At 44.3% G+C, this 15,740-nt stretch overlaps 1 protein-coding gene across 3 annotated transcripts in view; it reads left to right on the plus strand.

Annotated features, from left to right (window-relative positions):
• Positions 1 to 14,661, plus strand: part of OTUD5 (OTU deubiquitinase 5) — a 34,575-nt gene extending 19,914 nt beyond the window's left edge. For 2 of the 3 annotated variants that reach the window (XM_072124930.1, XM_072124929.1), the window contains exons 3-9: positions 10,212 to 10,276; positions 10,354 to 10,510; positions 11,643 to 11,791; positions 12,575 to 12,760; positions 13,028 to 13,229; positions 13,812 to 13,925; positions 14,004 to 14,661. In XM_072124930.1, the coding sequence (XP_071981031.1) occupies positions 10,212 to 10,276; positions 10,354 to 10,510; positions 11,643 to 11,791; positions 12,575 to 12,760; positions 13,028 to 13,229; positions 13,812 to 13,925; positions 14,004 to 14,125 (995 nt within the window). In that variant the 3' untranslated portion in view covers positions 14,126 to 14,661. The remainder of the gene's footprint in view (positions 1 to 10,211; positions 10,277 to 10,353; positions 10,511 to 11,642; positions 11,792 to 12,574; positions 12,761 to 13,027; positions 13,230 to 13,811; positions 13,926 to 14,003) is intronic. The other variant, XM_072124931.1, reaches the window with a different exon arrangement.
• Positions 14,662 to 15,740: the final 1,079 nt, after the last annotated feature.

The following is a 15,740-nucleotide window of genomic DNA, read 5'->3' on the forward strand; positions in this document are numbered from 1 at the left end:
GGAGGGAGGTTATTACTCCTGGTATAGTGTATATAGGAGGGAGGTTATTACTCCTGGTATAGTGTATATAGGAGGGAGGTTATTACTCCTGGTATAGTGTATATAGGAGGGAGATTATCACTCCTGGTATAGTGTATATATAGGAGGGAGGTTATTACTCCTGGTATAGTGTATATAGGAGGGAGGTTATCACTCCTGGTATAGTGTATATATAGGAGGGAGGTTATTACTCCTGGTATAGTGTATATATAGGAGGGAGGTTATTACTCCTGGTATAGTGTATATAGGAGGGAGGTTATTACTCCTGGTATAGTGTATATATAGGAGGGAGGTTATTACTCCTGGTATAGTGTATATAGGAGGGAGGTTATTACTCCTGGTATAGTGTATATATAGGAGGGAGGTTATTACTCCTGGTATAGTGTATATATAGGAGGGAGGTTATTACTCCTGGTATAGTGTATATATAGGAGGGAGGTTATTACTCCTGGTATAGTGTATATATAGGAGGGAGGTTATTACTCCTGGTATAGTGTATATATAGGAGGGAGGTTATTACTCCTGGTATAGTGTATATAGGAGGGAGGTTATTACTCCTGGTATAGTGTATATAGGAGGGAGGTTATTACTCCTGGTATAGTGTATATAGGAGGGAGGTTATTACTCCTGGTATAGTGTATATAGGAGGGAGGTTATTACTCCTGGTATAGTGTATATAGGAGGGAGGTTATTACTCCTGGTATAGTGTATATAGGAGGGAGGTTATTACTCCTGGTATAGTGTATATAGGAGGGAGGTTATTACTCCTGGTATAGTGTATATAGGAGGGAGGTTATTACTCCTGGTATAGTGTATATAGGAGGGAGGTTATTACTCCTGGTATAGTGTATATAGGAGGGAGGTTATTACTCCTGGTATAGTGTATGTAGGAGGGAGGTTATTACTCCTGGTATAGTGTATATAGGAGGGAGGTTATTACTCCTGGTATAGTATATATAGGAGGGAGGTTATCACTCCTGGTATAGTGTATATAGGAGGGAGGTTATTACTCCTGGTATAGTGTATATAGGAGGGAGGTTATTACTCCTGGTATAGTGTATATAGGAGGGAGGTTATTACTCCTGGTATAGTGTATGTAGGAGGGAGGTTATTACTCCTGGTATAGTGTATATAGGAGGGAGGTTATTACTCCTGGTATAGTGTATATAGGAGGGAGGTTATTACTCCTGGTATAGTATATATAGGAGGGAGGTTATTACTCCTGGTATAGTATATATAGGAGGGAGGTTATTACTCCTGGTATAGTATATATAGGAGGGAGGTTATTACTCCTGGTATAGTATATATAGGAGGGAGGTTATTACTCCTGGTATAGTGTATGTAGGAGGGAGGTTATTACTCCTGGTATAGTGTATATAGGAGGGAGGTTATCACTCCTGGTATAGTGTATATAGGAGGGAGGTTATTACTCCTGGTATAGTGTATATAGGAGGGAGGTTATTACTCCTGGTATAGTGTATATAGGAGGGAGGTTATTACTCCTGGTATAGTGTATGTAGGAGGGAGGTTATTACTCCTGGTATAGTGTATATAGGAGGGAGGTTATTACTCCTGGTATAGTGTATATAGGAGGGAGGTTATTACTCCTGGTATAGTATATATAGGAGGGAGGTTATCACTCCTGGTATAGTGTATATAGGAGGGAGGTTATTACTCCTGGTATAGTGTATATATAGGAGGGAGGTTATTACTCCTGGTATAGTGTATATATAGGAGGGAGGTTATTACTCCTGGTATAGTGTATATAGGAGGGAGGTTATTACTCCTGGTATAGTGTATATAGGAGGGAGGTTATTACTCCTGGTATAGTGTATATAGGAGGGAGGTTATTACTCCTGGTATAGTGTATATAGGAGGGAGGTTATTACTCCTGGTATAGTGTATATAGGAGGGAGGTTATTACTCCTGGTATAGTGTATATAGGAGGGAGGTTATTACTCCTGGTATAGTGTATATAGGAGGGAGGTTATTACTCCTGGTGTAGTGTATATAGGAGGGAGGTTATTACTCCTGGTATAGTGTATATAGGAGGGAGGTTATTACTCCTGGTATAGTGTGTATAGGAGGGAGGTTATTACTCCTGGTATAGTGTATATAGGAGGGAGGCTATTACTCCTGGTATAGTGTATATAGGAGGGAGATTATCACTCCTGGTATAGTGTATATAGGAGGGAGGTTATTACTCCTGGTATAGTGTATATATAGGAGGGAGGTTATCACTCCTGGTATAGTGTATATATAGGAGGGAGGTTATTACTCCTGGTATAGTATATATAGGAGGGAGGTTATTACTCCTGGTATAGTATATATAGGAGGGAGGTTATTACTCCTGGTATAGTGTATATAGGAGGGAGGTTATCACTCCTGGTATAGTGTATATAGGAGGGAGGTTATTACTCCTGGTATAGTGTATATAGGAGGGAGGTTATTACTCCTGGTATAGTGTATATAGGAGGGAGGTTATTACTCCTGGTATAGTATATATAGGAGGGAGGTTATTACTCCTGGTATAGTGTATATAGGAGGGAGGTTATTACTCCTGGTATAGTGTATATAGGAGGGAGGTTATTACTCCTGGTATAGTATATATAGGAGGGAGGTTATTACTCCTGGTATAGTGTATATAGGAGGGAGGTTATTACTCCTGGTATAGTGTATATATAGGAGGGAGGTTATTACTCCTGGTATAGTGTATATAGGAGGGAGGTTTTTACTCCTGGTGTAGTGTATATAGGAGGGAGGTTATTACTCCTGGTATAGTGTGTATAGGAGGGAGGTTATTACTCCTGGTATAGTATATATAGGAGGGAGGTTATCACTCCTGGTATAGTGTATGTAGGAGGGAGGTTATTACTCCTGGTATAGTATATATAGGAGGGAGGTTATTACTCCTGGTATAGTGTATATAGGAGGGAGGTTATTACTCCTGGTATAGTGTATATAGGAGGGAGGTTATTACTCCTGGTATAGTGTATATAGGAGGGAGGTTATTACTCCTGGTATAGTATATATAGGAGGGAGGTTATCACTCCTGGTATAGTGTATATAGGAGGGAGGTTATTACTCCTGGTATAGTGTATATAGGAGGGAGGTTATTACTCCTGGTATAGTATATATAGGAGGGAGGTTATTACTCCTGGTATAGTGTATATAGGAGGGAGGTTATTACTCCTGGTATAGTGTATATAGGAGGGAGGTTATTACTCCTGGTATAGTGTATATAGGAGGGAGGTTATTACTCCTGGTATAGTATATATAGGAGGGAGGTTATTACTCCTGGTATAGTGTATATAGGAGGGAGGTTATTACTCCTGGTATAGTGTATATAGGAGGGAGGTTATTACTCCTGGTATAGTGTATATAGGAGGGAGGTTATTACTCCTGGTATAGTGTATATAGGAGGGAGGTTATTACTCCTGGTATAGTGTATATAGGAGGGAGGTTATTTCTCCTGGTATAGTGTATATAGGAGGGAGGTTATTACTCCTGGTATAGTGTATATAGGAGGGAGGTTATTACTCCTGGTATAGTGTATATAGGAGGGAGGTTATTACTCCTGGTATAGTGTATATAGGAGGGAGGTTATTACTCCTGGTATAGTGTATATAGGAGGGAGGTTATTACTCCTGGTATAGTATATATAGGAGGGAGGTTATTACTCCTGGTATAGTGTATATAGGAGGGAGGTTATTACTCCTGGTATAGTATATATAGGAGGGAGGTTATTACTCCTGGTATAGTATATATAGGAGGGAGGTTATTACTCCTGGTATAGTGTATATAGGAGGGAGGTTATTACTCCTGGTATAGTGTATATAGGAGGGAGGTTATTACTCCTGGTATAGTATATATAGGAGGGAGGTTATTACTCCTGGTATAGTATATATAGGAGGGAGGTTATTACTCCTGGTATAGTGTATATAGGAGGGAGGTTATTACTCCTGGTATAGTTTATATATAGGAGGGAGGATATTACTCCTGGTATAGTGTGTATAGGAGGGAGGTTATTACTCCTGGTATAGTGTATATATAGGAGGGAGGTTATCACTCCTGGTATAGTGTATATAGGAGGGAGGTTATTACTCCTGGTATAGTGTATATATAGGAGGGAGGTTATTACTCCTGGTATAGTGTATATAGGAGGGAGGTTATTACTCCTGGTATAGTGTATATAGGAGGGAGGTTATTAATCCTGGTATAGTGTATATAGGAGGGAGGTTATTACTCCTGGTATAGTGTATATAGGAGGGAGGTTATTACTCCTGGTATAGTATATATAGGAGGGAGGTTATTACTCCTGGTATAGTGTATATAGGAGGGAGGTTATTACTCCTGGTATAGTGTATATAGGAGGGAGGTTATTACTCCTGGTATAGTGTATATAGGAGGGAGGTTATTACTCCTGGTAAAGTGTGTATAGGAGGGAGGTTATTACTCCTGGTATAGTGTGTATAGGAGGGAGGTTATTACTCCTGGTATAGTGTATGTAGGAGGGAGGTTATTACTCCTGGTATAGTGTGTATATATAGGAGGGAGGTTATTACTCCTGGTATAGTATATATAGGAGGGAGGTTATTAATCCTGGTATAGTGTGTGTATAGGAGGGAGGTTATTACTCCTGGTATAGTGTGTATAGGAGGGAGGTTATTACTCCTGGTATAGTGTATATAGGAGGGAGGTTATTACTCCTGGTATAGTGTATGTAGGAGGGAGGTTATTACTCCTGGTATAGTGTATATAGGAGGGAGGTTATTACTCCTGGTATAGTGTATATAGGAGGGAGGTTATTACTCCTGGTATAGTATATATAGGAGGGAGGTTATTAATCCTGGTATAGTGTATATAGGAGGGAGGTTATTACTCCTGGTATAGTGTATATAGGAGGGAGGTTATTACTCCTGGTATAGTGTATATATAGGAGGGAGGTTATTACTCCTGGTATAGTGTATATATAGGAGGGAGGTTATTACTCCTGGTATAGTGTATATAGGAGGGAGGTTATTACTCCTGGTATAGTGTATATATAGGAGGGAGGTTATTACTCCTGGTATAGTGTATATAGGAGGGAGGTTATTACTCCTGGTATAGTATATATATAGGAGGGAGGTTATTACTCCTGGTATAGTGTATATAGGAGGGAGGTTATTACTCCTGGTATAGTATATATAGGAGGGAGGTTATTACTCCTGGTATAGTGTATATAGGAGGGAGGTTATTACTCCTGGTATAGTATATATAGGAGGGAGGTTATTACTCCTGGTATAGTGTATATAGGAGGGAGGTTATTACTCCTGGTATAGTGTATATAGGAGGGAGGTTATTACTCCTGGTATAGTGTATATAGGAGGGAGGTTATTACTCCTGGTATAGTGTATATAGGAGGGAGGTTATTACTCCTGGTATAGTGTATATAGGAGGGAGGCTATTACTCCTGGTATAGTGTATATAGGAGGGAGGTTATTACTCCTGGTATAGTATATATAGGAGGGAGGTTATTACTCCTGGTATAGTGTATATAGGAGGGAGGTTATTACTCCTGGTATAGTGTATATAGGAGGGAGGTTATTACTCCTGGTATAGTGTATATAGGAGGGAGGTTATTACTCCTGGTATAGTGTATATAGGAGGGAGGTTATTACTCCTGGTATAGTGTATATAGGAGGGAGGTTATTACTCCTGGTATAGTGTATATAGGAGGGAGGTTATTACTCCTGGTATAGTATATATAGGAGGGAGGTTATTACTCCTGGTATAGTGTATATAGGAGGGAGGTTATTACTCCTGGTATAGTATATATAGGAGGGAGGTTATTACTCCTGGTATAGTATATATAGGAGGGAGGTTATTACTCCTGGTATAGTGTATATAGGAGGGAGGTTATTACTCCTGGTGTAGTGTATGTAGGAGGGAGGTTATTACTCCTGGTATAGTGTATATAGGAGGGAGGTTATTACTCCTGGTATAGTGTATATAGGAGGGAGGTTATTACTCCTGGTATAGTGTATATAGGAGGGAGGTTATTACTCCTGGTATAGTATATATAGGAGGGAGGTTATTACTCCTGGTATAGTGTATATAGGAGGGAGGTTATTACTCCTGGTATAGTGTATATAGGATGGAGGTTATTACTCCTGGTATAGTGTATATAGGAGGGAGGTTATTACTCCTGGTATAGTGTATATAGGAGGGAGGTTATTACTCCTGGTATAGTGTATATAGGAGGAAGGTTATTACTCCTGGTATAGTGTATATATAGGAGGGAGGTTATTACTCCTGGTATAGTGTATATAGGAGGGAGGTTATTACTCCTGGTATAGTGTATATAGGAGGAAGGTTATTACTCCTGGTATAGTGTATATATAGGAGGGAGGTTATTACTCCTGGTGTAGTGTATGTAGGAGGGAGGTTATTACTCCTGGTATAGTGTATATAGGAGGGAGGTTATTACTCCTGGTATAGTGTGTATAGGAGGGAGGTTATTACTCCTGGTATAGTATATATAGGAGGAAGGTTATTACTCCTGGTATAGTGTATATATAGGAGGGAGGTTATTACTCCTGGTATAGTGTATATAGGAGGGAGGTTATTACTCCTGGTATAGTGTATATAGGAGGAAGGTTATTACTCCTGGTATAGTGTATATATAGGAGGGAGGTTATTACTCCTGGTGTAGTGTATGTAGGAGGGAGGTTATTACTCCTGGTATAGTGTATATAGGAGGGAGGTTATTACTCCTGGTATAGTGTATATAGGAGGGAGGTTATTACTCCTGGTATAGTATATATAGGAGGGAGGTTATTACTCCTGGTATAGTGTATATAGGAGGGAGGTTATTACTCCTGGTATAGTGTATATAGGAGGGAGGTTATTACTCCTGGTATAGTGTATATAGGAGGGAGGTTATTACTCCTGGTATAGTGTATATAGGAGGGAGGTTATTACTCCTGGTATAGTGTATATAGGAGGGAGGTTATTACTCCTGGTATAGTGTATATAGGAGGGAGGTTATTACTCCTGGTATAGTGTATATAGGAGGGAGGTTATTACTCCTGGTATAGTGTATATAGGAGGGAGGTTATTACTCCTGGTATAGTGTATATAGGAGGAAGGTTATTACTCCTGGTATAGTGTATATATAGGAGGGAGGTTATTACTCCTGGTGTAGTGTATGTAGGAGGGAGGTTATTACTCCTGGTATAGTGTATATAGGAGGGAGGTTATTACTCCTGGTATAGTGTGTATAGGAGGGAGGTTATTACTCCTGGTATAGTATATATAGGAGGAAGGTTATTACTCCTGGTATAGTGTATATATAGGAGGGAGGTTATTACTCCTGGTATAGTGTATATAGGAGGGAGGTTATTACTCCTGGTATAGTGTATATAGGAGGAAGGTTATTACTCCTGGTATAGTGTATATATAGGAGGGAGGTTATTACTCCTGGTGTAGTGTATGTAGGAGGGAGGTTATTACTCCTGGTATAGTGTATATAGGAGGGAGGTTATTACTCCTGGTATAGTGTATATAGGAGGGAGGTTATTACTCCTGGTATAGTATATATAGGAGGGAGGTTATTACTCCTGGTATAGTGTATATAGGAGGGAGGTTATTACTCCTGGTATAGTGTATATAGGAGGGAGGTTATTACTCCTGGTATAGTGTATATAGGAGGGAGGTTATTACTCCTGGTATAGTGTATATAGGAGGGAGGTTATTACTCCTGGTATAGTGTATATAGGAGGGAGGTTATTACTCCTGGTATAGTGTATATAGGAGGGAGGTTATTACTCCTGGTGTAGTGTATATAGGAGGGAGGTTATTACTCCTGGTATAGTGTATATAGGAGGGAGGTTATTACTCCTGGTATAGTGTATATAGGAGGGAGGTTATTACTCCTGGTATAGTGTATATATAGGAGGGAGGTTATTACTCCTGGTATAGTGTATATAGGAGGGAGGTTATTACTCCTGGTATAGTATAGGGAGGGTGACGGAGGGGCGTTATTACTACTAGTGTGGGATCGGGGTGAGTAGTAGGATGTTAGAAGTCTTGCTCTTCTGGAGTTGGGTTTCTTAGAAGTTGGGCTGGTACCTGAGCTGTGGATGTATGGGGCGCCTCTCCCTTGGCTGCAGCTCTTGATAATGATTATCACCGCAGACAGCGCGGGGCTCCGGGTGCTGCCGCCGTTTTCCTATCACTCACATAGAGAATCTTACATCTGTAGTGTTCTCTTCCTGCGGTTACTGGAGCTGCGATTCCATGAGCTGTCAGTGTAGTAGCCGGCCTGGTATCTGTGCCGTCCTGGCTGCCATGCTGTGCCATAGTGCTGCCGTCTTATAGGTTAGTATAAGCTGTCGTTCACTACTTTTGGTAAAACCTATATCTCTACAAGAAATGGTACTTGCCCAAAGAGCTTGCACTCTACAGTGACCGGCCATTGTGGCATTAATTGTAGACCTCAAATCATTAAAGTTAAAGGTCATCATTAAAAGGTTTTGCCCCTGTAACCAGTCAGCAGTCATGAGAATGGGGGGGTCCTATCACCCCAAATGACTGTAGCGGTAGTGTCCATGCGCCTGATCAATAGTCCACCATTGTACAACCCCATTCACCACCTCTGTGTCTGGCGCCAGCTTGGTGGGGTGGTGCCACACTTGTCCACTGGTCATGTCTGGTATTGCAGCTGTGCTATGTAGAATGGTTGGGGATAATATACGATTAGCAGGCGCTCTGTGAGCCGCATTGTCACATCTGTGGACTCAGCGTTTCCCCCGGCGCTGCAGACCACCGAGAGGTTTCAGTTTCAATGAAAACATTTTCTGTGAATCCCCGAGGCTCGGTGACCTGTGACACCTGCACACAAGGTATATTCCACCACCGCTGCTGAACACACAGTCCCCGGGGAAGCAGCAATGGCGGCTGTGTCACATGGTCACTGCAATAGACTGGATCTTCTTGTCTTAACAATCTGAACCCACAATGTTAATTGAGCTTGGATTTTCGGGGTTCAGTTCATAGATGACGGGCTGTGCACTGGACCCTATGATCCTGGCATACACTCACTACCACTACCACTACCCCGCCAGGGCCTTTCACATAGAGATGTCAGGGGAGAGCACTGGTTGTGCCCCATCTGAATACACTTGTAAAGGTTTGGATACCTAAAATGTCCCCGGCTCTGGGCACGCTGCTTCCCTGCCCTGAGCAGGGGCCCGGTGCTGCCAGTATATGCATACTACAAGCACTGGGCCCAGTATGAGCCCTGGCGGTGCAGTGACCCACTTTGCTCCATACTCTTAGACACTTATCTGCGCTCCGATCTCTTTGCAGCGTTTGTAAACTCGTCTTCTGTTGTGGTTTCCTGTTATAAATTCTCTCTTCGCGGGGAAACGTTTTCTTCAAGTCTATTGGTCGGCAATGAGCCCCCGCCACGGCCCCCCCCAAACTTCTAAGAAAGCGGGTCATGTGACGAGCGGGAATGAGAGCCATGTATAGCCCTCATTAGCATGTGGCACATTGTTTACATCCAGTGCGGTCTGTGTGATTCATCACCACACGCTGTATACTTACTGGTTATACATTGTTGCTGCTCGTCTATACAATTTATCAGCTTTAATGTGGTGGGCGCACCAGACCTTAGGGCCCCGCCCACTGGGCACTGAAATACACTGTTTATACATAAATAATGAAGATTTCTGGCTATTCCTGGTAGATTTTCTCCAAAAAATATGCTACTGATTCATTACACTTCACCTTTAAGGACATCTCGTATGTTTAGCTCTTAAAGGGACTGATGAAGTCCTTTTAAAGGGCTTGTACACGGTTAGATCAGCCCGGCCACAGCACCACGCTTCTGTTCAGGTTGTGTGTGGAATTGCAGCTTAGCAGCAGTAACTTCAGTGTATGTTAGCTGTAGTACCAGACGTAAGCTGAAGACCTGAGTGGCGCTGCTGGGCCTGATGTCACTTGATGTATCACAGCCGCCATTTATACTTTGTGATCTGCACCTCCATTATGGATCACTGTCACCTTCCTGAGACATCTAATCGCATTACAATATTGTCTAAATGTTGAGGTGAAATATATTGTCCATTCCTAGACTGTATGTTACGTGATGTGTCCTGACGTGTATCCCACCCTCTCCTTCACAGCGGACCAGGTGTACGGCGACCAGGACATGCACGAGGTGGTCCGGAAGCACTGCATGGATTACCTGGTAGGTGCGCGGCCCCCGGGGGTGGGGGTGCAGGGGTGGGTGCAGTGTCCTCCTCACATCTTCTCTTTGTGACGCAGATGAAGAACGCAGACTATTTCTCCAACTACGTAACCGAAGACTTCACCACTTACATCAACCGGAAAAGGAAAAACAACTGCCACGGGAACCACATAGAGATGCAAGCCATGGCCGAGATGTACAACCGCCCCGTAGAAGTGTATCAGTATGGAACAGGTGAGGCCACCCTCCTAGTGCAGATACCTGGGACATGTGGCACTGTATAGGAGCGCATACATCCTCCATAGGGTCCCTTATGCCAGCTTTGTGCAGGAATAACATGTGGCACTGTATAGGAGCGCATACATCCTCCATAGGGTCCCTTATGCCAGCTTTGTGCAGGAATAACATGTGGCACTGTATAGGAGCGCATACATCCTCCATAGGGTCCCTTATGCCAGCTTTGTGCAGGAATAACATGTGGCACTGTATAGGAGCGCATACATCCTCCATAGGGTCCCTCAGGACCGCTGTGTGCAGGGGTAATGTCCCTACAGCTGAGTTGTGCAGATACCTGGGACATATGGCACTGTATAGGAGTGCATACATCCTCCATAGGGTCCCTTATGCCCGCTTTGTACAGGGGTAACAGTAGAGATGTCTAGCCTGCATCCCTTCAGTTTCCCTCCTGCACCCCTAGTAAAAATCCAACTCCCAATATGTAGACAAACCACCAGCTGTGAGGGCATGATGGGGGTTTTAGTTTTACTCCAGATGCAGACCATCTCTATAGGTATTATATTGGAAGGATGACTTGTCGGCTAAGTCTTCAATTATTTAGTATTTGTCTCTTTACAGGTCTAGATCCCCAGCTATAATATGGGCTGCAGCAATGCCCTAGACCACCAGGGAAACTTTTAGTAATCACTTTCCTTTCCTAGACCTGTGGATCTATCATTAAAGGGGCTATGTTTAACCCGTGTCCCGTATTGATGGCAAAGCGAGTGGAGCATGTGTAGCATTGAATAGAGTGACAGGACGTGTGCTCCGCCTGGTGCTCAGGCAGTAAGGGGGAGCAGGACCCCAGCTTTCGTGATTGTGGGGGGTGCCTTGATCAGAATGTGGTAATGGTTAAACGTGGTACAACCTTTTAACCAAATAACCAGGAGCCTGAGCTTTTAGGGATAGAGTCATGAGATCCTTCATTGCTTGACACCACTAACAATTTATCTGAACGTGGAAAATAATAATTCTGTTATTTGCACAGGTCCTGGGTTGTCTTCGCCTCTGGGAGATGACCTCAGGCTGGGATTTTCCTCTTGTAGATCTTGTCCTTTCCATTTTTATCTTTTTGCTTTGTGTTTTCCAGAACCAATCAACACATTCCACGGGATCCAACAAAATGAAGACGAGCCAATCAGAGTCAGCTACCATCGGAACATCCACTACAACTCTGTGGTGAACCCCAACAAAGCCACTATAGGAGTCGGCCTGGGTCTACCAGCTTTCAAACCTGGGGTGAGAGAGAAAACATGGTCAGGCCGGCAGCTGTAACCCCCAAGTCACGAGTCTCCGTATTATATTGGGGCTTGAGCAGATTTTCTTTAAGGGATACTCCAGACTTGCTGTGTTGTTCTGTGTATGGGGGATGGTGTGTTTGAGCCCCCATGTCATGTTCCATCCTTGAGGCTATTACTAGGCTGGCACAGAATGGAAAGTATGAAGAGAGCGGCCGCCGTTCCTGAGACGCCATATTATCCACTACCCACATGTCACGTACTGATCACTGGGTGTGCAATGAATGGAGCACTGAGTTGCGTCTAGTGTTGTTGCATTCATTCGAGGAAATAGGATCCAGAGATTAGACCCCCACCAATCAGCATTTTAATGCTGCTACCAATTTTAATGCCCCCACCAATCAGCATCCAATCAACCCCCCCCCCCAAGGCTCCATTCACACTACCGTTGCTCGCCATACCGAGGGGGAGAGTGCTGCTCACCCCGCCCCTCTCCATAGCCTAACATTGAGCCCGGCGCCGTATTCCGTTGAAAAATAGGACATGTCCTATCTTTCTATGGGGTACAAAGCGGTACGGTGTTGCATGTGTGCTGCATTGTACCGCTCCCGTACGGTGCTGTGAGGCCACTGCGATGTATGAGGGGACGTATATACGTCCCCCATACGTTCGTGTGAAGGTAACCTTATCCTGTACATGAAATCTTAGAGCTGCCAATCTGCAAAAGTCTTGGGATTGTCCCTATGTAAGTGAATTAGGGGGTCACCGTGTATTTTGTGTTCAGTTTGCAGAGCAGTCCCTGATGAAAAACGCCATCCGGACCTCCGAGGAGTCCTGGATCGAACAACAGATGTTAGAAGACAAAAAGAGGGCCACAGACTGGGAGGCCACGAATGAGGCGATTGAGGAACAAGTGGCGCGGGAATCATACCTGCAGTGGCTACGGGACCAAGAGAAGCAGGCCAGACAGGTAAGATGGCGGCTGCGGGCACCTCTGCTTCCTGTTGTCGTGCTTCATCTTGTCTGCATTTGTGTCTGATCTCCAGCCCTCTACATTTCTAATAGTAGCAGTGCGGTCATTACCTGTGTTATAGGTGGTAGTATCGGAGATTATAGTATTATAAGCCTCAACTGGACATGTGCTTCCTCTTCCGCGCTGTTGTTGGTTTCTCTTATGTTATGTCTTCAGTCCATGGTTCCTTGTGCTAAGAATAATCATGTCTCTCCCCCCCTGCAGCCCCGGAAGGCGAGTGCAACCTGCAGTTCTGCCACAGCCGCAGCCTCCAGTGGACCTGAGGAGTGGAGCAGTCGTTCACCCAGACAGCGCAGCACTGCAGGGTCTCCCGAGCACCCAGACGTCCACGGAGAGCAAGCAGCCAAGCCGTCTTCCCCAGGGACCACTCTAGTTTTAGCTAAGCCCCCTTCCCCATGTGCGCCAGGTAACGGCCAGACACTCTTTCTGTGACTTCTGCTGAATTTCCAATATGTCACATATTGTGCTCATCTACTGTATCCACGCTGCTCGGTGGTGGCCGGTCTATGGACATGTCAGGGCATGATGGGAGTTGTAGTATTGCTACTGGTTAAAGATCATTGTTCAGTACCCTAGTGTATGCAAGGCCTGCAGTTCATTGCCTACAGATCCTTAGTCCGCAGAAACACAGTTTAACCCCCTGGTCCCTAGCTTGGGTACAGCGCTCGGCATCCAGCTCCCATTGAAAGTTACTATGAATCAGCTTTATGTGTAGTAAACAGGCACATGCATGCTGGACACAAGTTCTGACAAAGCTGCAGCAATTAAAGCGCCATCACCCTGTTGCGTAGATGTAGACACACCCCAGTGATGTAATACCTACATCCGGCAGCTGGGCCAGACCCAGAGACTTGAAAGGCCTGGAGAGGTCCCATAAATGAGAAAGGAGATGCTAGCTGCTGTGGAGGTTGGATTTGTCGCATGACATGGGGTAAATAAAGTTGTGTTTGTCAGACACTTGCACTCACAACGTCTGTTCTCCGCCTAGGCCCAAGCAACCAGCCATGTTCTGGTGCCGACCGCGCCACCTCACCCCTTGTGTCTTTGTACCCAGCCCTGGAGTGTAGAGCACTCATGCAGCACATGTCTCCCACAGCATTTGGTGAGTGTGCCGCCTCATCGAGTGTGTCCGGAGGGGTCCGTACCGCTATATAACTCCCCCCTTTTTATGTGATTTCAGGTCTGAACGACTGGGACGACGACGACATCCTGGCCTCCGTTTTAGCAGTGTCACAGCAGGAATATCTAGACACGGTGAAGAAGAGCGCCCTGCGTAGGGATCCCTCCCCCGACCACAGCTGATATCCAGCTCGGGCTCATCCAATTCTCCCATCTTCGTCCTGTTTCTGCTTGCCTCTCCTTCCACTCCCGACCCCTTCCTCCTCCAACGAGTTTTTATCATGCTCACGTTGTGATCTCCACATGAATGATACTCTTTTCTGTAAGCGTACCTTTCCTACTAGCCTACGGAGGACTTGTATAGCTGCATGTTACAGCAAATATTGACAGCCCCCCCCCTTCCTCGAACCCCCAAAAACCTTCCAGACTTTTTTTCCCGCTCTGAAGGCCTGCAGCGGGACGACGGCGTTGCGGCCTGCCTGGCTCCTGACTTGTGGCAACACCTTTTTAGAAGATAGGTTTGGATGGGGTGTGCAGGGGAGAGAAGGACTCAGCCGGTGGAGCTACATCCACTTTTGTATCTTCCTGAATTTTTTTTTTTTTGGTTTGTATCTTATGAAGAGGACGTTCCAATCACCTAGGAATAACTTTTTTTCTTATTAAGAAAGTTAAAAAAAAAAAAAAAAAAATTGAAAAAAAAATCTTATACAGAACAATAAGTGTCTTGTTCCTTTGTGTTTCCGGAAAGTTAATGTGGGAATGGGGTTTGGACACCCCCATATAGATGACATGGTCTGTGTAAGGTATAGAAAGCTCCCCAACCTCTGGCCATCAGGGCATGCTGGGAAGTCGAGCGCTACTCAACCTTGTACTCATGGGAGATGGTCCCACCAACCTAGGAGTCATGATAGCGGTGGGAAACCCATATATATTACATGTGGGCTTGTGGTTGGTTGGCAGAGGCATCAGTCATTGATGTACATAATGGGGGTTTCCATGCAGATGCAAGGTACAATGTATCCCGCTGGAGAATGGGGGTCAGGAACCTCCAGAAGAATGGATGGAGATCTTCTGTGTATGTGCTCCCGATGTCATCACCTGTATCTGCTCTGCTGAATTATCTGTCTCTACATGATGTGAATATTAGCGCATACACTGACCGGTAATCTGGCCAATTCACCCATTGTTTGGTTAAAAAAAAAAACAGTACCACATGGATGAGGCTAGATTGGGCGGAGCTGCAATACCAGATACGGCCATTGGACAAAAGTGTCGCTGTAGTAATGGGGTTACAGAGTTCTGCTATTGGCTGAAATCTTTTGAAGTCTAGGATCTTGCTTTCTTTGACATCACATTTAAGGAATTTTTCCACCAAAAAAGGCCCCATCCTGTGATGAGACCACCACAGATCACTAGAATGGGGGCTCTGCAATCTCCATTGGCTCCATAGAGAGGAACATTTGGTGGGAAAACCCCTTTAAGTACATGTTGTAGGTGAACTATTAGATCAAGCAGATGTAATGTCCTATATTATAGCATATTAAAGCTGCTAGTGGCTTAAAAGCACAAAGAAAACGCTGTGACACTAACGGTCTCATGGTGGGAGTCCTGTTATATTCATTAGTGTGGTGCTAACACTCCTTGAATGTCTTAAGTGACCCTCAGCAGAACTAAAACTTCCCATGTTCATCACTATGGTGGTGTGTATATCTCTCATGTGTCCCTTTGTATACGTCTCATTTCGTGCTGCGAATCTGGAGACACGGCTTCTATATCTGAGCCTAGGTCATCCCATCTC

The sequence above is a fragment of the Engystomops pustulosus genome, chromosome 9, assembly GCF_040894005.1.
Source record: "Engystomops pustulosus chromosome 9, aEngPut4.maternal, whole genome shotgun sequence".
Taxonomy (NCBI): domain Eukaryota; kingdom Metazoa; phylum Chordata; class Amphibia; order Anura; family Leptodactylidae; genus Engystomops; species Engystomops pustulosus.